The sequence below is a fragment of the Planococcus citri genome, chromosome 4, assembly GCF_950023065.1.
Source record: "Planococcus citri chromosome 4, ihPlaCitr1.1, whole genome shotgun sequence".
NCBI classification, from domain to species: domain Eukaryota; kingdom Metazoa; phylum Arthropoda; class Insecta; order Hemiptera; family Pseudococcidae; genus Planococcus; species Planococcus citri.
The window spans coordinates 61553294-61579287 of NC_088680.1; the positions used below are offsets into that span (position 1 = coordinate 61553294).

The following is a 25994-nucleotide window of genomic DNA, read 5'->3' on the forward strand; positions in this document are numbered from 1 at the left end:
TATTCAATGATTTGGGAAGAGATTTTTTTGAAAAGAACAATAATACATAGTACCTATCTATCGTTATTGTGTTTCTGTTTTTTTTTGTGTGTAATTTTTCCTCTTTTTTTCTTGCATTTGGCATTGAAACAAAATAGAAAAAAAATATCATAATACAAAAAAACTGTGACAAAGTAATTTTTAACCATTGGACTGTTTTAAACAATGGAAATAACGACTGCAGGGAGAGAAAAATAGTTATGGAATAACGTACTCTTACATTATAGGCTCAGGCTATATCCACGATGACTTCCTTTTTATATTTTTTGCCGATTTGAATTATTTCGCCACCCGATGTTTTCGTCTGTACGATGAAAATCCGATAAAAATTATACTAATGAAGTTTTCAAGTAATAAAAGCGCCAATAAACGCGGCTAACTTTGGGAGAAATTTTTCTCTAATGGAATTCCGGCAAGTTTTCTCAGTGTATCGTTAACGACGATGGGCTGAAGAGAGAGAGATTTATTTCAACATCAATCGATTGGCATTTATCAAATGAGAAACTGGAATTTCGGATTTTTTTATCCATTACACCCCCTCCTCCCTCCCCTCCCCTTAACGAAAAAGGAATTCAACAATAAGGGCGATTGATTTAATCGCTTCAATACGAACCCTTTTCGTACTCTATTTATTTTCGAATAAAAACAATAACAAAAACTTTTGAATCTTCAAGATAACAAACCTAGCAGCCGAATATTATCGAGATCGCGAACTTTAAATATAACAAAAACATAGCCAAATATAATTAATAACCGCGAATCCGCGACACTCCCGACGAAAAAAAAAAAAAAAACGAATTTTTAAATTTAAAATAATAAGTATAAACGAGAAAAATTACGATGTTTCCAAGGGATACAATTTGTTAATGGGACGGGTAAGTTTAGAATTTTTAGTTTCAACGATTGCTGATCTAACATTACTGTCTGAGCTAACATTAACATTAATTACTTTACCAACTTTCCACTCTCCTCTAGGACAAAATTTTTTATCACCTTCAATTAATACGATATCTCCTACTTTAGGAACTAAGTCTACTACATTTTTCTTTTGTTTTATACTAATATTACGTTCACGAAGACTAGTTAAATATTGAAATTTCCAAACGTTCCAAAATTGATTAATAATATCGTTAGATCTTTTCCATAAATTTACGATTACATCACGTTTAATATTTTTAACATTATCAATATCCGGAATAAAATCGAATTTGGTATTCATCAAATCATTAGGTGTTAATACATTACTATCATTTTCACCTACGTAAACAATAGGACGCGAATTAATAACAGAAGTTACTTCATACAACACGGTTCTCAATTGATTTTCTGTTATTATACAATTAAAAATTGTTTTCTTTAGCGACATTTTCACTATACCGATTAATCTTTCGTAAAAACCGCCATGCCACGGGGCATATTCAGGCAACAGTTTCCATTCTATCAAATTATTTTTACAAAAATCTATTACATCATTATCAGAAATTATTTGTTGCCAAAGATTTTCAAAAGCTGATTTGGTTATTTTAAATTGTGGCGCGTTGTCACTTATTACGAATTTTGGAATTGTGCGTAATGCTATAAAATTACGAAAAGCGAGTAGGAATTCTTGAGTGGTCATATTCTCTAAAAGTTCTAAGTGAATCGCACGCGTAATCATACAAACAAAAATACTAACAAATACTTTTTTCTGGACTGAGTTATCACTGACATATAAAGGACCAAATGTGTCGATACCACAACAGGAAAACGGACTGCTTTGATTTACACGAAATTCAGGTAACGGAGGAATTGCAGGATATTTATATGGACCACCATCGTAGTATTTGCAGTTAGCACATTTTTTTAGAACGTAGTACACCGTCGATCTGCCTTTTGGAATCCAGAAATTTTTTCTCAATTCAGAGAGAGTATGCGAAACGCCAACATGATAGTTATCGATATGAATTTTTTCAATTAATAAGTGAGTGAAGTATTCTTTCTCAGGTAGAAGTATTGGAAACTTTGCATCATCGTCGAGACATGATTCAACCAGGCGTCCATGACAACGTATAATATTTTGAGAATCACGTTTTAAACCAAGCGGATTAGGTTGCGAAATATCAGGATAATTTTTGTTTTGGATATACATAATCCACTGGTTGAAAGCTTCTTCGGTTTTCTGAACAATATTATTCGGATTGACATTTTTCATGTAGCTTAACGTTGCATCAAGTAGATAGTTGAGGGTTTTAAATTGAGTACAATCGATTTTAAAAGGAGGCTGAATTACAGCTGTATTATTGGAGATAAGTACTGGTTCTGGTTCAGGTTCAGGTTCGGATTCAAATTGTAAATTCATTGCCTTTGGCCAAGCAACTTCCATCTCTTTCAACCATGTGGGGCCTTCCCACCAGAACGAATTCAAATCTTGCACTTCTGCACCGCGACTGGCTATATCAGCAGGATTTTCAGCAGATGGAACGTAGCGATAATTGAACGATTTATCAATTTTCTTCACAATTCTTTCTACAAATTTGGGCAAAACTTTTTTCGAACATAACCATGATAATACACATTTGGAATCGGACCATACATAAATATTTTTGATATTAACATCAGAAAATTCATTCTTAACGAAATTCACGATTTGACTACCGATATATATAGCTAACAATTCTAACTTTGGAATAGTTAAATTATTGCGAGGAGCGAGACGAGATTTAGCAAAAACGAGACGAGTTAAATTATTTTTCTTAACGTAAACAGTTGCAGCATAAGCTTTTTGAGACGCGTCAACGAAACAATGTAAATCAAAATCATTACAAGCATTAGTGCCACGAAATACGTACCGATCTATTTCTACATTCGAAATACATTTCAAGTTATCTAATAATTCTTTCCACGACTTTTGATCTTTCTCATCTAAAACATCATCCCAATCTAAGTTTTTGCCCCATAAATATCGAATAAATAATTTAGCTGGTAAAACAACAGGACACAAAAAACCTAACGGATCAAAAATCGAGGATACCTTTTTTACAACTTCACGTTTTGTAATAATAATAGTCGAATTAGTGAGTTTATGATTAATCACAAAAGTATCATTTTTAACATTCCATTTTAACCCTAAAATACTAATTTCAGATACATCTAAACGATCTTCTGGTTTTAAAACATTTTTAAGTTCATTACAATTTGTAACCCAATTACGTAAATTCATCGAAGCATCATTAAAACAAGATTTTGAAAAATTATAAAGATCAATAGCTTCATCTACCGAATCGACACTCAAGATAAGATTATCCACATAAAAACTTCTTAGTAATAGCGGAACGAACTTCGAATCATATTGATTTAAATGAAAAATTATTGTTAAAGTTAACAAAAACGGACTAGCAATAACACCGAACGGAATTTTAGTAAAGCGAAATATAATCAAATTATCGAAGTTTAGCGGTTTATTAAAATCTTTTATCCAAATAAATCTAACAAAATCGCGATCACGTAATTTCAAACCGATTTGCAAAAATGCTTTTTCAATATCAGAAGTTAATACAAAACATCTCAACATTAAGCGCAAAATCAAACCGCATAACGTTTCCAAAAGAACACGACCACGAAAAATACAATCGTTTAAGCTTTTATCAATTTTTCGAGATTTTGCAGAACCGTCATAAACAACTCGTAAACTGGTACTTTTACCTGGTGTCAGAACTTCGTGATGCGGAAGATAATGAACTAAATCTTCTTTATCGTTGATAGATTCGTTGACTCGTTCGATAATACCTTGAGACTCTTGGTATTTGATCACTTTGTCATATTCGTCGAATAATTCTTTGTTCTTTTCGAATTTTCTCATCTGAGATTTCAAACGACCGTAGGCGAGCCCTTTGTTCGATTTTAAATCAGGAGGGTACTCTTTCCAGGGCCAAGCTACTTCATAACGATTATCTATCAATTCTATATTATCATAAAAACTTTTTACCGCAAGTTCATCGCCAATATCCTCCACTGAGGTTGAATCATCTATCCCAATCGCATCTAATTTCCATAGGTTTTCTACCATTTCAATCTCGGAGAAGAAAACTGGAGTTTCGTGGTTTTTATCGATTCGACCAACAACCAGCCATCCAAATTTCGAATTGATTAACGAAGTTGAATCATCAATAATTACTTTTTCCATGACCATAAAATCGAACATGTAGTCATTTCCAATCAGGAGTTCAGGTACAAGATTTTTATCAACTTCAGCGAGCTTGAATTTCTTGAATCTGGAATCTAACTTAATATCGTGGTGATTTATTCGATTAATAATTTTAGGTATCGTATTTGCAGTGATTTTTATTTTTTCACCATCATTTGTAAAAATATCTAAACTAACGACCTTGGTTGAAATTTCTCGAGGAGCTTCGGAACAAATCGTAGAAATTCTAATCGTTTCATAATGAAGAGGCTTCAATTTTAATTTATCAGCCAACCTCGTAGTAATGTACGATCTTCTTGAACCGCTATCCAGAATTGAGGTAACTTTCTGAACACGACTTTCATTACCAACGTTGATTGTGGCTGCTAACAGGTTACCTTCTTGATCTTTCATTAGTAAAGATTCAGTTGGTTCAGGATTACTAACTTCTTTTGAAAATAATTTAATACATAAACTACGATGATGACTACGACGTTTCTTACAATGTACACATGGTTTGTTTACCGTACAGTCTTTAGCGAGATGACCAGGATTCAAACAAATGATGCAACGACCATTCAATTTCTTTCTTCGGTCTTCCAATGTCGTTATTTTGCTGCATTCATCGGAATAATGTGACGTTTCACCGCAATAGATACATTTTTTACTCGGTTTTCTATCACCAGTTATCAAGCTCTCTGTAGTACCTTTGAAAAAATCTTTTTTATTAGGATTATTATCGGATGACTCACTCCAATTTGTACCACAATATTGCTCTTGTTTCCATATCAATTCGCCAACTTTCTGCCTCAATTCGGATAAATCGTTACTTGCAACATCCAAATCGGCTTTCATAATTATATCAAATGGAAACTTCTTCATAATCATCGAGTACAGTATGGTGTTGTTTTGAATATTTTCACCTACACCTTCTAAAGCATGTAAATTCGATTCAATATTATCGTAAGTATTTCGCAAATTTTTAGTCCATTTGTTACTTTTTGGAATTTTCGTTAAATTATCGTATAATAAATCAATTAATTTCTTTTTATTACCAAACTTCTTTTTTACCATTTCGTATGCGATTGGATAGTTTGCAGCAGTGGTACCCATACCTTTCAACAATAATTCAGCTTCGCCTACCAGGTTATTTCTCAAGTACGTAAATTTATCAGTTGCTTCTAAATCAGTATTATGTACAGCTGAGTTGAACGAAGACCAAAACGATTCGAATTCAAGTAGATTACCACCATATTTCTTCAACTCCAACTTTGGTAACTTAATCGTAGCTTTTGAAGAAGAACAACAACTACCGCTACCACCAGATTCAGTTGTACACTGTCTTTTAAAACCTGGAACAGCACTGCTATTAGAGAATTTTTCGATACTGCTTTCTAATTTACCTTTAATGGCGATGTAGTCATCTTCGAATTTTTCTATGAAAGGGTCCAGATCCGGAACTTCGAAGTTGTCGAATTCGTCAAGTAAAGCAAGATAATTTTTATATATATCTTCGACCATTGTCAATTTCACTTTAACTTCGTTAAAATCTGCCGTCGCCAGCTTCTCACTTACGTATGACATACTTCTAGTCAGTGAAGAACGAAGTCTGGACTTTCGGGTGGATAACGCTTTTAGCTTTTCGGCATTTTCGCTGGTTTCCGGCATTTTTGGAATTTACCAATGAATTCGGAGGACGAAACGAACGATTATTTAGGATCAGCCTGCTACCATAACGAAAAAGGAATTCAACAATAAGGGCGATTGATTTAATCGCTTCAATACGAACCCTTTTCGTACTCTATTTATTTTCGAATAAAAACAATAACAAAAACTTTTGAATCTTCAAGATAACAAACCTAGCAGCCGAATATTATCGAGATCGCGAACTTTAAATATAACAAAAACATAGCCAAATATAATTAATAACCGCGAATCCGCGACACCCCTCCCCTCCCCTCCCCTCCTATAATGAAAGAGGATGTGAAAAGTTGAAATTTATTAGGTATATAAAATCAAAACGCGCCAAGATACACAAGACAGGATGGAGAGAAAGTCCTCGTGGGAAAAGCATCGCGTCGATTTTGTACGTAATTTTTGTAAAACTTTTGTGCACAATTGTATCATTCTTGTGGGTTGAAAGTTGAAATTGTTCGCGAATCGAGTGCCCTTTCGGAATAGCGCTCTCTAGGTTTATTTGAATGAAGGTTGAAAGTTGAGGTCGTGCCGATAGATGAATCTTCGCTTTCGTTTCGATTCGTAAATGAAAATAAAAATGGGATTTTATTTTCGTATTCGTGTCAAATTTTAGCATAAAGTCGAGATGGGATTCGCGAATTAATATTTTTACTATTGTTTTTGTACGTCATCATCGTCGTTGAATTAATCGAGTATATTTTTATTTCGGGATTTCTTTTGACTACTTATGGCACTGTAGTTGAGTTATTTCATGATATATATATGCATTGCGAGCAAAAAAAATCAACTGAAATTGGCCACATTGGATGGAAAAAATCGTAGTTCCATAAAAAACCCTCTTTTTGCATAAAAAGTTCTGAAGAAATATATTATGTAAGTCTGGAATTTGCCAGAAAATTACCAGTGTTGTACAAGAAATTACCAGTAATTTACTTGAAAACCAGCAGTATTTTCTATTTATTGAAAAAAAAATTACCAGTAATTTACAAGAAAATTACCAGTAATTTACAAGAAAATTACCAGTAATTTACCAGAAAATTACCAGTAATTTACCAGAAAATTACCAGTAATTTACCAGAAAATTACCCAAAATTACCCGTAATTTACCAGAAAGTTACCAGTAATTTACCAGAAAATTACCAGTAATTTACCAGAAAATCACCAGTAATTTACCAGAAAATTACCAGTAATTTACCAGAAAATTACCTGTAATTTACCAGAAAATTACCTGTAATTTACCAGAAAATTACCTGTAATTTACCAGAAAATTACCAGTAATTTACCAGAAAATTACCAGTAATTTACCAGAAAATTACCAGTAATTTACCAGAAAATCACCAGTAATTTACCAGAAAATCACCAGTAATTTACCAGAAAATCACCAGTAATTTACCAGAAAATCAATCTCAGTGTCACGTGACGCTATATTGAAGTTGACACAATATCCAAACATCAGAAATACGTAATTCGTCATTTTTTTCACAAGTTTCTCAAAGTTTGACATAATGTTTAAAAATCCATCATGATTTTTTCCCCAAGTTTTCGAAAATGTGACATCGATTCGTACAAACATGACTGAAATCTATTCATACAATTGATTCATTATCCAATAAAATTAATTTCAGTTTATGACAATAGCGTATTTTTCAGAATACTTCGTAGAGAAACAACTACATAGATATAGGTATCATTGATTCGAATAAAATATACGAGTAATAAAGAAAAAGGAAAGTAAATTTAGGGTAAACTCGGAGCTGAAAAAGTTTTAAAATCCAGGCTAGCACAAGAGTTAAATTGATTATTTCACTATGGGCCAAATTTTCATAGCGCAGGAGGAAGAATAAGCCAATAATACAATGCTCGTGTCGCGCTCAGCTCCGTTCAAGAATTGTCCTAATACAGGTCACCATGAGCTCCTTATATAGTACCACTTGCTCCACTATGCAACGCCATGCCATGCCACGCACACACACACGTGTTAGATATATTGCATAACCATGTGCCAAGTTCGTGCACCATGAGAAGTGAAAGAAAATACGTACGAAAAAAAAGATTAGGCAAATTACGCGACGCCTGTGTAATGCTAATCGATTTCCAGGCCGGGGGGGGGGAGGAACGAGGAAGTTCAATTTCATATTAACACACCGTATGAATATCTAGGTATGTACTTTATGATGAGGATGAGGAAAAACTTGACGAATGTTTTGTAGTATGTTTCCATAATACTGATTTAAAATTCCAATTCACCGATAGGTGTACCTATACCATACGACGACGACGACGACGACTGCGACACCGACAAACAACTGATTCCACCTGGTTGCGAGAGATTATATGTACATGAAAGAAAAATTTTCAAACTTGCAGGAAATACTATCGTGTGAATTGAACCACATGTTGATACCGAACAAAGTAACTATTTACTTTCGTATTTGACGATATATACATAAGAAAATTTACAGAAATCGTGTGAGAAAACATATAGGTAGACAAGTTGGGAATGTATTTTAGATCAAACAAAACGACGATGATATTTTTCCTCATTTCAGAGATGATGTAGGTCTATCGTTGAATTGAAATTAAAATTATGAACCAATGTTTTTCGACGTGAGTCGAATGTAGGTACATTTATAAAGATTCTGACAATTTACATTATTAATTTTCAAAGATACTTCATCAAGGTGGTTTGCCTACCTATTTTTGGTCAATTTCGCGCGTACGTTTCAGATTCTCGTTTATCATCGAGAATTGGTTCGTCTCGACAACTCGCCACCATTATAAATAATACCTACTCGAAATTGCAACATTGAAGTGATCAAACGTTGACAAATGACAGCATATTTAAATGTGTACGAAAGACAACCTTCATTATACCTACTTGCAAAAGAGGAGATCGAGAGTTGAATAGAATTTCATCATTCTCTGGCAATTTTCAAACATTTTTATACCTACATTTTACGGTTTTAATTTTTGACAAATTGAATTCCACTTGAGGATATTTGATTAATTTTTACTGGTAAGTAGGTATTGTCATAGACCTACGAGTATAATCGATTATGGATATTTTCATGAAATGCTGAAATTCTGATATGTCAATTATCAATATCTGATCATTTTGAAATTGTTTTCAAGTCATTTTAATTTGCAAAAATTTCATACATTTAAAAAATAATAATTTTCATGCGTTTTTAATTTAATGTTTTAATAATTTTTCTGTAATATCTCACGAAAGAGCCCTCGGTTGGATCTTGAAACGAAAATGGGAGGAATTTGAGCAAGTTTCTTTTTTCTAAATTATGGATTTTCTTCGAGACCCTACTGTTTGAAATTTTTTTATTCAAAAAATTAATTGGTTATTTTTTTATTATTACTGATTTTTTTCCTTCCTCCATCCGGCTCAATCTTTCAAGGTTATTCTCATATAGTAATTAAGGAGGGGAAGGGGTGGGTTTGAAACAAAGAAAACTGCTCTCGAACGGATATTCAGTCATGGTTCATGGACATCTGAAGAGTTATTTTGAATAATTCCCGTTTAAAATGTGAGCGGGTTCTGCGCCAGGAATTGAAAAAATAAGCATTTTAATACTTGGAAATTCTGGAAAACAATTGGGTATAGAGTATAGTAAGGCAACTGTTTCGAAAATTAACGTTCAAGTCAGGATTTTGAGGTTGGAAATTACTGCTGACATTACTTGACAAGGTTCAGTATTTGTAAAAGATTGAATTTAGGATTATTAGGTTGACCGAAAAAAATGATTAATTACAAAAAAACAAGTTCGCAATATTTTTTCACCCCCCTGCTCATTTTTTACCACAATTTTTTACTGTGTTGGCAATTGTAACAACATATAATTTGAGTTTTTCTAAAAAATTATTAATCAAATACGCCAAAAAGTGCTCCTTGCATTAGCATTGATGTGTTCATTATTTTGCAAAAGATTGAAAAATCGAATTAAGAGTTTATAAAGATTATTTGCTCGAGTTTTCATGGAAAAAATTTGATAAATGTATTTTTGGGCTGCAGAATTCCTGTATCTCCAAATGAACACGTTTGTCACAAAAAATTATTTTTTGGAAATTTTTTCCAAACGAAATTGGTTTTACGATTAATTTCTCATCAGAATTCTAGTTTAATACGAGTAAAAAATGCAGAAATTGATTCATCATTTTGAATTTTTGAATATGATCGATCATAAATATATAATCGAAAATCGCAAATAAATCGATTTCTGGAGTTCGATACATCGAATCTCGATCGCGATTAATTTTTCACCAGAGATCTACGAGTATTTTTATAAATGCTAAAATTGATTCATCATTTTGAACACGATCGACCATACGAAATCGAAGATTGCAAATAAATCGATTTGTGAAGTTCGATTAATCGAATCTCGACCACGATTAATTTTTTATGAGAGATCTATTTTTTTAACGCTGAAATTGACTTATCATTTTGAATATGATCGATCATATAAAATCGAAAATCGCAATTAAATCGATTTCTGGAGTTCGATACATCGAATCTCGATCACGATCAATTTTTCATCAGAGATATGTATGTATATTTTTTTAAATGCTAAAATTTATTCATCATTTTGAACATGATCGACCATATGAAATCGAAAATCTCAAATAAATCGATTTTGATCGAGAATATGATCGATCATATAAAATCGAAAATTGCTAATAAATCGATTTCTGCACCTAAGATCTATCTTTATTAAAATTGATTTATCGTTTTGAACAAAATCGATATTTTGAAATCGAAAATCGCAAATAAATCGATTTTTGGAGTTCGATCAATCAAATCTCGATCACAAATAATTTTTCATCTGGAAATCTATTTTTTGCAAATGCTGAAATTGATTCATCATTTTGAACAAAAACGATCTTTTGAAATCGAAAATCGCGAATAAATCGATTTTTGGAGTTCGAGCAATCGAATCTCGATCACAATTAATTTTTAATCTGGAAATCTATTTTTTGAAAATGCTAAAATTGGTTTCATTTTGAACAAAATCGATCTTTTGAAATCGAAAATCGCAAATAAATCGATCTTTGGAATTCGATTAATCGAATCTTGATCACGATTAATTTTTGATGAGAGATCTATTTTTTTAACGCTGAAATTGACTGAATATGATTGATCATATAAAATCGAAAATCGCAATTAAATCGATTTCTGGAGTTCGATCAATCGAATCTCGATCACTATTAATTTTTCATTAGGAAATCTATTTTTCGCAAACGCTGAAATTGATTCATCATTTTGAACAAAAACGATCTTTTGAAATCGAAAATCACAAATAAATCGATTTTTGGAGTTCGATCAATCGAATCTCGATCACGATTAATTTTCCATCGGGAAATCTATTTTTTGCAAATGCTAAACTTGATTTCATTTTGAACAAAATCGATCTTTTGAAATCGAAAATCGAAAATAAATCGATTTTTGGAATTCGATTAATCGAATCTCGACCACGATCAATTTTTCACCGGGAAATCTATTTTTTGCAAATGCTAAAATTGATTCATCATTTTGAACAAAATCAATCCTTTGAAATCGAAAATCGCAAATAAATCGATCTTTGGAGTTCGATTAATCGAATCTCGATCACGTTTAATTTTTCACCAAGAAATCTATTTTTTTGTAAAATGCTGAAATTGATTCATCATTTTGAACAAAATTGATCTTTTGAAATCGAAAATTGCAAATAAATCGATTTTTGGAGTTCGATCAATCGAGTCTCGATCACGATTAATTTTTCACCAAGAAATCTATTTTTTTGTAAAATGCTGAAATTGATTCATCATTTTGAGCAAAATTGATCTTTTGAAATCGAAAATTGCAAATAAATCGATTTTTGGAATTCGATTAATCGAATCTCGACCACGATCAATTTTTCACCGGGAAATCTATTTTTTGATTTTTGCAAATGCTAAAATTGATGCATCATCTTGAACAAAAATCGATCTTTTGAAATCGAAAATCGCAAATAAATCGATCTTTGGAGTTCGATTAATCGAATCTCGATCACGTTTAATTTTTCACCAAGAAATCTATTTTTTTGTAAAATGCTGAAATTGATTCATCATTTTGAACAAAATTGATCTTTTGAAATCGAAAATTGCAAATAAATCGATTTTTGGAGTTCGATTAATCGAATCTCGATCACGATTGATTTTCCACCAGGGCTACCAGGAGATCTATTTCTTATAGACTAAAATTGAGGAGGAGGAGGAGGAGTTTCATTCCTGGCGCAGAACCCGCCAACGCTTCGAATTAAAATTCATCATCATAACTCTTCAGATACTCGACAATTATGACTAAATATTACCATATTTCGTCGTTATACTTACAGAAATATTGAAGATATGTTCTTAGAAGAGGGGAAGGGGGAAAAATAGAAAATAATTCTCGATCTTGAAACTCAAATTTCAAGAAAAAAAACATAAAGAAGAAAGCAAGAGTTATTTTATCGCCCTGGTGTTCCTTCCATGGTAATTGAAGGCTCGATTTTTTTATTCCTGGCGCAGAACCCGTTAACAATTTTTCTGACCACATTTCTCATTACTAGTTACTCCTCAGACACTTTTAAATGATTCAATATTTTATTTCAGCGTAATTTTCTCAATTTCCAATCGATATCATAGTCATTAAGTATATGGGAATAGAAAAAATAATTATTGTTGGTAATTTCTGTTAAATTTTTGCAAACAGGTTAGACTTTTGCATTTACTCAGATAATATCGAGGCTGCAGATCAATCAGAAATGGTCTAGGGAAAACACACCATTTCTCCTGCAACATTCCCTCATCCAACTAACGTACAAAATGCAATCCCAACGACATCGAGAATAAATTTATAATATTCCATTTTTTTTCAAAATTCGACCAGCGTTATAAAAATTGTAATGTTTTTCCGTTCGATAAAAACTGCTGTGGTATAGAAATGGTCTCTTTAATGGAACACTACGACGAGGAGTAAAGCAAGCACCATCAAAACACGCGTATCCGCCTTTGGCACTGTACCATTAACGGTATACAGCAAGTCGACAAAAAAAGCTCGTATTTTTACAATCGAAAATTTTCAAAATAGTGCCATTTGAAAGGAAAACGTATCCCTGAACTAGGACGCGAGCGGTATTTCTTCGACGAGCAAACTTTATTTTCATTAGTAAAATGCGGAAAAACAAACTTTCTTTTTCAACCCAGTAGCAAGTTTTACTCGGTATTGAACAAATGTTAACGTATGCCAATAAGGAAGATTGCCTGGTCTGATTCTGTGTATCTCGAAGAGAAAACAAAACAACGACACTATCAAGACGACCATGGTATTCGTCAAACACGCGCTCAAATAATCTACGCGGTCTGGAAGGGGAAAAAAAGAAAAGAAAATATACATACCACCAACGCGTACCGAAATAATTAACGTGGTTTATTTAATTAGAAAATTTTCTGCAAAAATTCAAGCCTGCTTATGTGATGAGGCGGCTCGACGAAGAGGGAAATGGCTTTATAACTTTATTCGTGCGCCGTAAGCTCACTATGCTATAATTCCTAACTTTATTACCTTCGAGCTAGCAACTTCCTTTATATCAGAAGAAGTACTTCATTTCATAGTTAAAAATGCGCCGGTTACCGTTAATGTTTTTTCTTCCTTCGAGCCTTAAAGGTCACTCGGCATGAGGATTTATTTTTCAAATTCCCCAAACACGAAAACGTATAATGGATACTTAAGTTTATCTGCCTGTGCCTACCTACCTAGAGCTACTTGAGATGTTTATGTTCGAATAACACTGTAAACTATTAAAGTATTGCAACGAGAGATTATTTATCATTTTAACCGAAAGTAGGTATACGCATTCGATGATGGAAATTAAAATGTTCTAAAGTTCTGCGAGAAAATTACCCTTTAATGTTTTTTTTTGCTTCAGAGTTCGAAAATAGCTGGTCAAGTTTTATTGTACGAGATGAATTTTATGATTAACGTTCGACTGATTTTTTTAAACGAAATTTTCAAAAATATAAAGATTTTTGTTTCAAAATCAGCGAGAATAATCCAATTTATCGATTCAATCAACGTACACAATCGTTTCAAACGAGAATCCTGCATAAATGAAACTTGATATATTATTGTAATTGTAAGGTCATGTACTCTCGATACTCGTATCTGGGGGCATGATAATTTTAAGCAAACACAAACGTAGCAAATTTCATTTTCAATGAGTAAACTTGTGTTATTTATGAAAGCCGAAATTTCTTCATGGTATCTTAATTCGAATACAAGCCTATTCTATCCGTTCGCTAATTCGAAAATCTTGCAACTTTACGACGTCAAATTTACAATTTAGCCCTTCGTAACCCATTAAAGGCTCATAAGGCGAAATATGTATTACCAAATTTGAATTTGCCTTCTTCGTCGCGCTTTCAAATCCTTGAATCGATATCACGTAACGTGTTATCAACCTACGAGTGGAATTAGTTCGAATTTCCTTTGCAATATCTTCTGATTTTCTGTAGTTGATAAATTCATTGAGCAATTAGTAGAGGAAAAGGGATTTGATAAGGGAGAGGGGTGGTTTTAGATTGGATTGGATCTACTAAAATAATGATGGTAGGTGCCTACAGTTTCTTGAAAAATGTTCAAAATTAATTCAGACTTATATATATAAAAAAAAAAAAAAACTATTAGGATTCTATTTATGTTTCAGCGATTTTTTTCAGCTCATTTATCTCACGATTAATTTTTTTTTAGTGTTTCTCCAAATTTTTTCAAAAATCAGTGTAAAAATGATATGATTTTCTTGTTTGAGAAATTCATATTTCTACCAAGTACTCATGAATATTTCCCTTCATCGGGCCCTTCTATATTTAATTCTTTTTCAATGAAAATATTACATTCTTCGTCTTTGCATGCATCTTACTTAATATCAAAGAAAATAAATCTGCCAACATTCATCATAACTGCAGGGTAAAAAAAGAAAAACCTTATATCTTGAAAGATACCTACACTAGTAGGTATATTTACTATATCTATGCACGTATACTTGCCCTACTTTAAATTTTATTTGCTCAGCTTGAAACAAACGTTGCACCGCGACCCTTCACTCGAGTTCGCCGCAAGTATCTACTTATTTTTAAAACTCTTTCTGAAATGTAGCAAATTCTGTGAAAACAACAGTTTTACAAAAACCATGCTATTATTTGACGCTGTGTTGCATGAATTGCCTATTTTTTTTTCTTTACGTATTTTCAAGGCATTAAACGATTCAAAGAAAAAAATTTTCTAGTAAAAATATCGAAATGAAAAAAACCTGGATTTTTTAAATGAAATTGTATGAAGGTTTTCTTCCGGAGAATCCCATTACGTTGGATCTTGAAATGTGAAACTTTTACATCATCGATTAAGGAAATATTTAATTTTCGGTGAAAAATGGGAAAAATTTGAGCAAGTTTTTTTTTTTTTTTTTTTTAAAGAGGATGCTTTTAAAATTATGGATTTCCTTCAAGACCTTACTGATTGAAATTTTTTTATTAAATAAAATTAATTGTCTTTTCATTATTGCTGATTTTTTCCTTCCTCCATCCGAGTCCATCTCACAAGATTAATCTCATATTGAGATTAAGGAGGGGGGAGGGATGAATTAGGAATAGAAAAAAACTGCTTTTAAAATGGATATTTAGTCATGGTTCATGGGCATCTGAAGAATTATTAGGAATAATTTCGATTGAAAATGTGAGCGGGTTCTGCGCCAGGAATAAAAAAAAATCAGCTTTGCAATGCTTGGAAATCCTGAAAATCAATGGGTAGAGTAGGAGGGTAATTGTTTCGAAATCAGAATTTTTACTTTGGCCTTCGACCATCATTATTAGGTATTCATAATCTGTTGATTGATCAATAATTTTATAAATAACTAATCCACCTTAATTTTTCTTTGTTTCAGGTAAGTACAAATGTCCTTCCAAAAATGATAGAATACGAACTCGCGTATGAGAATACTTAAGTACAAAGTAGGTATGTTTATAATCCGTTTATGAGAAAAGTTACGTAAATCACATCTACACCTGTGACCTTTCATTTTCGATGGCGAATCAAAAAAAAAAAAAGAATCTAAAATTACGGAATTTGAAAATTATCTGAATTAATTTTGTCCATCAAGTTAGAATTGAGGTGATCTGATTCTCCGAATACGAATTTGGAAACAGTAGATCAAATTTTCAAGTTCACAAACGATTTTGATTTTTACCCAATGAGAATTTGTGAGAAATCAAACTCTTGGGTCAAAAATGGAGAAAAATTGAAACTTTACGAAATAGACCAAGAGAGATGATTGGAAACGATTTCAAACCATTTCGAGTGGTAGTTCTGGAGTACGTATATCGTAGCAGATTTTCAAAAATTACCCAATTAAATTGTTGAAATGAATTTTACTTAGTACACCATTTTTAATATGCTGAGTTGATTGAAGGTGATTTCAGGCTGTTCTGGAGCCTTCGAGTATATTTTGGAAATTTCAGATTTTCTAAAAAGTGGTCTAAAAACCATCCAAATTAACTTGAGCGTCTTTTTTTTTTAAAACACAGGGTAACTACTTATCTAGTGAAAAAGTGGTGATTTTGAAAATGAACAGTGAGAGTGGCGAAAAAGTAGCAAAATTAGTCAAAAAGGTAGTGAAAAATGAAAAAATTCATAAACTTGCAACAAAAATCTTCAAATTATTGAAAAAATTGATTCAAATTAAGAAAATATACTTTGTGTACAAATTTCCATACAATTTCAATTTTTTTTTGAGAAATTTCTTGTGAAAAATTGTACGCATAGGAATTGATCTGTTCTCAAGTGAAGTGAATCGAATCGAATCGAATCATTCACAACCGATTAGCGATTGAACAAACTGATTCATGTCTAGGCGGATGAATCGATTAATTTACTCAAATTTTGGTGAATAATTCACGAACGAATTGAATAATTCTTGGCGAATCATTCACGAACGAATTGATTCGCATAGGTGACTCATTCGCGAACGAATTGATTTGCATAAGTGACTCGTTCGCGAACGAATCGATTCGCATAAGTGACTCGATCGCGAACGAATTGATTCGCATAAGTGACTCGTTTGCGAACGAATCGATTCGCATAAGTGACTCGTTCGCGAACGAATCGATTCATGACTCAATTTTTGGTAAATCATTCACGATCGAATTGAATATTTTTTAGTGAATCATTCGCGAACGAATTGAATATTTTTTGGTCAATCATTCGTAAACGAATTGATTTGCACAAGTGACTCGTTCGCGAACGAATCAATTTATGTACTCAATTTTTGGTGAATCATTCACGAACAAATTGGTTTGTATAAGTGACTCGTTCGCGAACGAATTGATTCGCATAAGTGACTCGTTCGCGAACGAATTGATTCGCATAAGTGACTCGTTCGCGAACGAATCGATTCATGACTCAATTTTTGGTAAATCATTCACGATCGAATTGAATAATTTTTAGTGAATCATTCGCGAACGAATTGAATATTTTTTGGTCAATCATTCGTAAACGAACTGATTTGCACAAGTGACTCGTTCGCGAACCAATCAATTTATGTACTCAATTTTTGGTGAATCATTCACGAACAAATTGGTTTGTATAAGTGACTCGTTCGCGAACGAATTGATTCGCATAAGTGACTCGTTCGCGAACGAATCGATTCATTCACTCAATTTTTGACGCATCATTCGCGAACAAATCGATTGATTTTCTCAATTTTTTATGAATTATTCGCGAACGAATTGATTCATGACTCAATTTCTGGTGAATCATTCACGATCGAATTGAATATTTTTTAGTGAATCATTCGCGAACGAATTGAATATTTTTTGGTCAATCATTCGTAAACGAATTGATTTGCACAAGTGACTCGTTCGCGAACGAATCAATTTATGTACTCAATTTTTGGTGAATCATTCACGAACAAATTGGTTTGTATAAGTGACTCGTTCGCGAACGAATTGATTCGCATAAGTGACTCGTTCCCGAACAAATTGATTCGCATAAGTGACTCGTTCGCGAACAAATCGATTCGCATAAGTGACTCGTTCGCGAACGAATCGATTCATGACTCAATTTTTGGTAAATCATTCACGATCGAATTGAATAATTTTTAGTGAATCATTCGCGAACGAATTGAATATTTTTTGGTCAATCATTCGTAAATGAATTGATTTGCACAAGTGACCCGTTCGCGAACGAATCAATTCATTTACTCAATTTTTGGTGAATCATTCACGAACAAATTGGTTCGTATAAGTGACTCGTTCGTGAACAAATCGATTCATTTACTCAATTTATAGTGAATCATTCGCGAACGAATTAATTAATTCGTACAAATGACTCGTTCCCGAACGAATCGATTCATTTACTCAATTTTTGACGAATTTTTTGTGAACGAATTGATTCGTATAAGTGACTCTTTCGCGAGCGAATCGATTCATTTACTCAGTTTTTGGTGAATCATTCATGAACAAATTGGTTTGTATAAGTGACTCGTTCGCGAACGAATCAATTCGTTCACTCTATTTTTAGTGAATCATTCGCGAACGAATTGAATATTTTTTGGTCAATCATTCGTAAACAAATCGATTTGTACAAGTGACTCGTTCCCGAACAAATCGATTCATTTACTAAATTTTTAGTGAATCATTCGCGAACGAATTAATTCGTACAATTGACTCGTTGCGGAACGAATCGATTCATTTACGAACAAATTGAATAATTTTTAGTGAATCATTCGCGAACGAATTGAATACTTTTTGGCGAATCATCCGTAAACGAATTGATTTGTATAGGTGACTCGTTCGCGAACGAATTTTTGACGAATCTTTTGTGAACGAATTGATTCGTATAAGTGATTCTTTCGCGATCGAATCGATTCATTTACTCGATTTTTGGTGAATCATTCACGAACGAATAGAATTTTGTTTGTGAATCATTCGCGAACGAATTGATTCCTATTAGTGACTCGTTCGCGAACGAACTGATTCATAAATTAAGCAATTGCTCGATTGGTGGGCGAATGGTTCTTTCAAAAGAATGATTCACCAAAAATTGAGGGTCGGATTAATAGTTTGTAGGAATCGTGCAGCCCTAGTGAGATTTCAAGTTTCATCGAAATCGGTTCAGCCGTTTTCTAGGTCTTAATGAGTTTGAAGAAATGTCGAAAAAAAATGTTGTCGCTCGATAAACTTGGAAGCTTTAAGCTTTCGAACATGATGATGATGATGGTGAAATGTTCGGCTAGTAGCCTAGTTGTGAAATTTCAAATGTGATCAAAATTCGGTTCAACCGTTCCTGAGAAATCCAATTTTTAATGAATTTTTGTGCAAATCCACCTCATGCGGATTTTTCACATACGAATACTCAAGGAATGCCTTGGCACACAAATTCATTAAATGAAATTGAATTTTTTTAAATTTAATTTCTCAGGAACGGTTGGACCGATTTTGATCAAACTTGAAATTTCACAACTAGGCCATTAGACTGACATTTCACCACAATCACCATGTTCCAAAAGTTCGAAGCTTTAAAGTTTATCGAGCGATAAAATTTGAAGAAAAAAAAACGATTAAAAATTATCATTATGTAAGGTGCACCGGGGGAAGTCCGAATTCGGGGTAATTCAGAAAAACTGCTCTAGCTCTTAGAGGCTTATATCTGCCGAAGCGCTACCCAGGATTAACTTGAGGGTACTACCCCTACTTCATCACAGCATAAAAAATTTCGCGACCCAGTTTCATTTTACAGGCTTTTCATTGGTTCATTTTTAGTTGCTGTTTTGAATTTGATTTCAAATTGTAATCAGTGTTTTTCAAACTGCTTTTTACCTCAGAAGAAATGATCAGTAAAAGTGATATTATAAGTGAAAGTATTCCTAAAACAATAATGTAAAACCCCAAGTATTCAATTTTTGTTAATTTTCAATTATTCATTATTTATATCGCTTTTTCTGACTTACCCCCTAAATTAGTGCTATGGGGTAAGTCAGAAAAGTGAACATTGATAATTAGGATTCGACTTCATCGACGTGTAATACGTAGAATAATATGTTTTCGAGGTCGTAGAATCCAAATCTGGAGTTATTTTTTTTGTAGGAGTGGGGGGTGAGGCGTGGGGAGGGGGCAATTCTAAATTTTTCGTACATTATTGTGTAATATGTCGATTGATATGTTTTCGAGGTCGTAGAATCCGAATCTGCAGTTATTTTTTTTGTAGGAGTGGGGGGTGAGGCGTGGGGAGAGGGAAAATTTCGAATTTTTCCTACATTATTGTGTAATATGTCGAATAATATGTTTTAGAAATCGTAGAATCCGAATTTGGAGTAATTTTTTTTGTAGGAGTGGGGGGTGAGGCGTGGGGAAAGGGAAAATTTCAAATTTCTCCTACATTATCGTGTTATATGTCGAATAATATATTTTCGAGGTCGTAGAATTCGAATCCGGAGTCATTTTTTATGGCGAAGGTGGAAGGTGAGTCGTAGGTTCGCATGGGTGGGGCCCTCTCCCCAAACGGTGATACTTGAATAGCACTCGACCCTAAAAACTAGCTCAAGATTCGAATTCTGCGACCTTGAACACATATCAACCAACATGTTACACAATATTACAGGCAAAATTTGAAATTTCTCCTCTTCTCTTGCCTCGCCTCATACCCCTGCGAAAAAATAACCCCAGATTCGAATTATACGACCTCAAAAACATATCAATCGACATATTACACATTAATATAGGCAAAATTTGTAATTTACTCTCTCTCCCCTTGACTCACCTCCCACCCCTACAAAAAAAATATCTCCAGATTCGAATTCTACGACCTCGAGAACATATTATTCAACATATTACACGATAGTGTAGGAAAAATTTGATATATTACCACTCCCCACGCACTATGGGCCAGGAGACCCCCTAAAACGCTCGTAATTCAATATTTTATCCCAGTATAGATATATATAAGAAAAAGTCATTGATCCTTATGTTTTTGAGGCCGTAGAATCCGAATTTCGCAAAAAAAAATTTCGAGGGGTGGGGGGGTGAGGCGTTAGAGGGGGGAGAAATGAAAAATTTGTGCATATCAACGTGCGATACATCGATATGTATGTTTTTGAGGTCGCAGAATCCGAATCTGATGATATTTTTTTCGTTTAGTGGGGGGGGGTGAGGCGTTGGAGGGGGAGAAATGAAAAATTTGAGCATATCAACGTTCGATACATCGATATGTATGTTTTTGAGGTCGTAGAATCCGAATTTGGTAATATTTTTTTGGTGGGGTGGAGGGGTGAGACGTTAGAGGGGAGAGAAATGAAAATTGCTTTTTCCAAAATTAATTTTTCAAAGTGACCATTTTTTACATGACATTGATTTTCGTGTTTCTATGAAAATTATCGAATACCGCCGAATTCCGCGTACTTTTTGACTTGGACAGGTTCAATAGTATGTGCCGAATAGGAATGCATGATTTTTGGGTGCCCCGAGGTGCCCCTAGGTTTTTTATGATATTTTTCGTTTTCAAAAATACATAATTTTGATGAAAATCGCTCCAAACTCACACACGTGAATTTTTCTCTTCCCGCCAAATACATGCTTCATCCCCCTACACCCCCCCCACCCAAAAAAAATCAAATTCGGATTGTACGACCTTAAAAACATGAATTTCGATGTATCGAACATTGATATGTTCAAATTTTTCATTTTGAGGTCGTACAATCCGAATTTGATTTTTTTTGGGTGGGGGATGTAGGGGGATGAAGCATGTATTTGGCGGGAAGAGAAAAATTCACGTGTACACATTAATATAGGCAAAATTTGTAATTTACTCTCTCTCCCCTTGACTCACCCCCCACTCCTACAAAAAAAATAACTCCAGATTTGGATTCTACGACCTCGAAAACATGTTATTCGACATATTGCGCATCGATCAGGGTTGAATCCTAATAATACCAATTAATTTTGTAGATTTTCTGACTAACCCCAAAGTGGGGTAAGTCAGAACAAGTTACATTTTATTCGATTGTGCGAAAGCTACTGCGACAATCGCGCTGAAATTTTTACCATAGGTTAAGAACCCTTATGGGAACCTACATACCAAATTTCAGCCATATTGGTTCATTAGTACGAGAGTAACAGCTGATCAAAGTTGAAATTGTGAAAAAACGTTCTGACTTCCCCCGGTGCACCTTACCTAGAAAACGACTGCACCAGTTTTGATGAAATTTAAAATCTCATAATTTCTCTACCGTTTCTACAATCAACGACCATGACCAGAACCCAAAACGTTACAGTTTTCGAGCTTAAGCTCCGACAAAAGGGGGTGAACTGGCACAAATAACTCATTTAAAAATTTATTTCTCAGGAACCTTTGAACCGATTTTGGTCAAACTCAAAATGTCAGCCTTTGGCTACTAGCCGGACATTTCATCACCATCGTTGTCTTTCAAAAGTTCAAAGCTTCCAAGTTTATCGAGCGACTAAATTTTTTTTCGACATTTTTCACTTGAAAATGATTACCCAGATGAACGACTGAACCATTTTTTTTTTTTTTTTTGAATCTTGAAATCTCATAAGTCCATCACCATTCCTATATAATCCAAAAGTTCGCAGCTTTTGAGCGTAATCGCAAACAAAATCGAGATTTTAGAAATTTTCATGGGGTGACTTTGCACAAAATTCAATAATAATCGAATTTCTCAGCAACGACTGAACCGATAGACCTCGAAATAAATAAAATACACTACTAATCGTACAATTAGCACTTTTTCACCCCAACACACCTCATCGATCAATACACAGACATCACAGCAATAGTATAAAATACTCTAAAATTCGTAAAATTATCCCCAAACATGGGCATTATAGATAAGATACAGTCTACATTTACGTACGACACCCTTTTAGACCTCATCTCGAACCTCGAACCTTTTTCACACGACCGTCCATCACTACAGCATACCAAAAAACCAACCTTAAGAATGCATTATAGTATACTACGTAAAGAAGAAAAATTAATCGAAGCACGGCTCGGCGGCGGTATACGTTCCCGTTTGGCGTCATATACTCGGTATACACGGCGGTGTGGCATGGCACGGCACATGCTTCGGCAGCCGGCACTCGGCAGTCGGTCGCTTGGTTATTCGAAAGTACGACGACGACTACGACGTCGACGTCGAGCTTGCGAACGACCCGACGATGAGGCGGTCTTGGAATATTTTCACCATTCCGTTCCGGATTTAAAAGCTCCGCGGTTTACCGTTGCTTCGCCTCGGTGTAGCGTTGTGGAACAGTGTTGCGTTACAGCTTTTAAAATATAGGCTCGAGTTTGGGCGTTAGCGCAACCATGCTTTTACATACACAAACCCCCTCTAGGAACAGCCGACGGGAATCAATAGACTAAGTTCTATATAACCGGGGAAAGTTCAAACCCTTTGCGGGGGTGTAGAACCGTTTCTCGGGCAGCATTTCGCCTATGTTAATGCACTATATCGTCACGTTTGATAATTTTTATACTCGCGTGTTTTAACATGTACTACATGAACGCTCGTATTAATAATAAAATCGCCTTTGCCGCCGCTCCTTTCATTATAATATGTTTACAAACGTAAACGAAATTTATACATGGAATCCGCGAGCTGTTTGTGGAATCTATCACGAATGGCATAAGCTTGGCCTTTTTTTTCACCCACCCTATGCCCTTTGTTGGTATTATGGCAGATGTTATTGCTCGTCGACTTTGAAAACAACCAGCTTTTTATCAGCGATGCTAAAACAATGACTAAAGGACGACTTTCATTTTCAACTCGACACAATCTTTTGAAAAGATCGCTGTAATTAATTTACCATTATTTTTTTTTTTTTGTAAATATTCCATTAATAAAAAAAAAACAGCCAGGTCGTCATGTTTAAGGGTATCGAATAGCGTACAAATTTACGCCACTCCCTGTTCGACGAGGACGATGAAAATGACATGGAAAACGAAAAACGCTACAATTTCAACGATTTAGTTCACCTGATGACCCGAATGATGCGAAAACAAATTGAAAACCCAGCGAACCTGCCGGCTGCTTTCCTTGGCCCCTTGAAAAATACCGGAAACCGTTCGACCTATCGGGGGTGTTTTATTGCTAAACGTCATTTTTGACGAAATTACAGCAGGTTAAATTGCACGTGACGTCATCGTTGTTGCGAATTACGTTGCGTTTCAATTAATGACTTCACCGTACCGTCTGATTACGTTCATTACGTCAACGTTCAACTAACGATGACGTAAACACATTTCCACTTGGAGTAATGTACGAGTACCAAGCTCAGCATTTAACATAAGCTCGAGCTCTTATTGTATGCATTTACTCGTGTTCGATTCCGGCCTTCTTCTCATTCTCGTCTCAGATTAATTTCACATTTTTTTTGTACTGTATTATTCTTTTTTCTCCTCGGTCTTCAGTGTGTTGTAGATTTTTACAGACTTTTGTTTGGAAAAGTGGAAAAGGAGTACTGTGTATTTGTTGCGATAGTGGAAATGGGGCCGGGAGTATTTTTTGTGAAACTTGCAATCTCACAAATCCATCACCATTTTATAATGTCAGACTTTCATTACGATCCAAAAGTTCGTAGCTTTCGAGCGTAATCGCAAACAAAATTCAGCTCTTGGAAATTCATCATAAATTGAGTAAATGAATCGATTCGTTCGCAAACGAGTCACTTAGACGAGTCAATTCGTTCGTGAATGATTCACCAAAATTAGAGTAAATGAATCAATTCGTTCGCGAATGATTCGCCAAAAGTCATTCAATTTGTTCGTGAATGATTCACCATAAATTGAGTAAATGAATCGATTCATTCTTGAACGAGTCACTTGGACCAATCAATTCGTTCGCGAATGATTCACCACCAAGAATTACTCAATTCGTTCGTGAATGATCTACCATAAATTGAGTAAATGAATCGTTTCGTTCGCGAACGAGTCACTTATACGAACCAATTTGTTCTTGAATGATTCACCAAAAATTATTCAATTCGTTCGTGATTGATTCACCAAAAATTAAGTAAAAAAATCGATTCGTTCATCGTGAACAAGTCACATATACAAATAAATTCGTTCGCGAATGATTCGCCAAAAATTATTCAATTAGTTCGTGATTGATTCATCAAAAATTAAGTGAATAAATCGATTCGTTCGTAAACGAATCACATATATAAATCAATTCTTTCGCGAATGATTCATCAAAAATTAGGGAAGTTAATAACCAAGACGGATAAATTCGTTCGCGAATGATTCACCAAAAATTATTCAATTTGTTCGTGAATGATTCACCAATAATTGAGTAAACGAATCGATTCGTTCAAGAACGAGTCACTTGGACGAGTCAATTCGTTCGTGAATGATTCACCAAAAATTGAGTAAATTAATAGGTTCGTTCGTGAATGATTCGCCAAGAATTGAGTAGATGAATCGATTCGTTCACGAATGATTCACTAATAACTAATAAGAATCAATTCGTTCGCGAATGAATAACTAAACCAAGAATTGTTCAATTCGTTCGGGAATGATTCACCATAAATTGAGTAAATGAATCGATTCGTTCGTGATTGAGTCATTTAGAAGAATCAATTTGTTCGCAATTGATTCACCAAAAATTATTCAATTCGTTCGTCAATGATTCATCAAAAATTGAGTAAATGAATCGATTCGTTCGTGAATGAGTCACCTACACAAATCAATTCGTTCGCGAATTATTCATCAAAAATAGAAGAAATCAATAGATTCGTTCGTGAATGATTCGTCAAGAATTGAGTAGATGAATCGATTCGTTCACGAATTATTCACTAATAAGAATCAATCCGTTCGCGAATGAATAACCAAGAATTGTTCAATTCGTTCGGGAATGATTCACCATAAATTGAGTAATTGAATCGATTCGTTCACGAATGAGTCACTAATAAGAATCAATTTGTTCGCAATTGATTCACCAAAAATTATTCAATTTGTTTGTGAATGATTTTCCAATAATTGAGTGAACGAATTGATTCGTTCGCGAACGAGTCACTTAGACGA

At 34.1% G+C, this 25994-nt stretch overlaps 1 protein-coding gene across 2 annotated transcripts; it reads right to left on the reverse strand.

The window, feature by feature from the left end:
- Positions 1-610: 610 nt before the first annotated feature.
- LOC135843288 (uncharacterized) lies at positions 611-6145 on the reverse strand. 2 transcript variants are annotated; one of them, XM_065361117.1, is made up of 3 exons: positions 4966-6145; positions 3721-4908; positions 611-2544 (listed from the first exon to the last, which is right to left on the reverse strand). In XM_065361117.1, exons 1-3 carry the CDS (start codon positions 5867-5869, stop codon positions 875-877), a joined length of 3762 nt encoding a protein of 1253 aa, XP_065217189.1. In that variant the 5' UTR covers positions 5870-6145; the 3' UTR covers positions 611-874. The 2 variants fall into 2 exon arrangements, with proteins under 2 accessions (XP_065217189.1, XP_065217188.1); XM_065361116.1 differs by having other exon boundaries at positions 611-4908.
- Positions 6146-25994: the final 19849 nt, after the last annotated feature.

What these genes read in the sequence shown, in the direction of transcription:
- LOC135843288 (XM_065361116.1), bottom strand. Translation starts at nt 5,869, where the DNA reads ATGCCGGAAACCAGCGAAAATGCCGAAAAGCTAAAAGCGTTATCCACC. An exon ending in GAAACAAGAGCAATATTGTG is followed by an intron (nt 4,909 to 4,965) that starts GTACAAATTGGA and finishes ATTTTTTCAAAG; the next exon opens with GTACTACAGAGAGCTTGATA.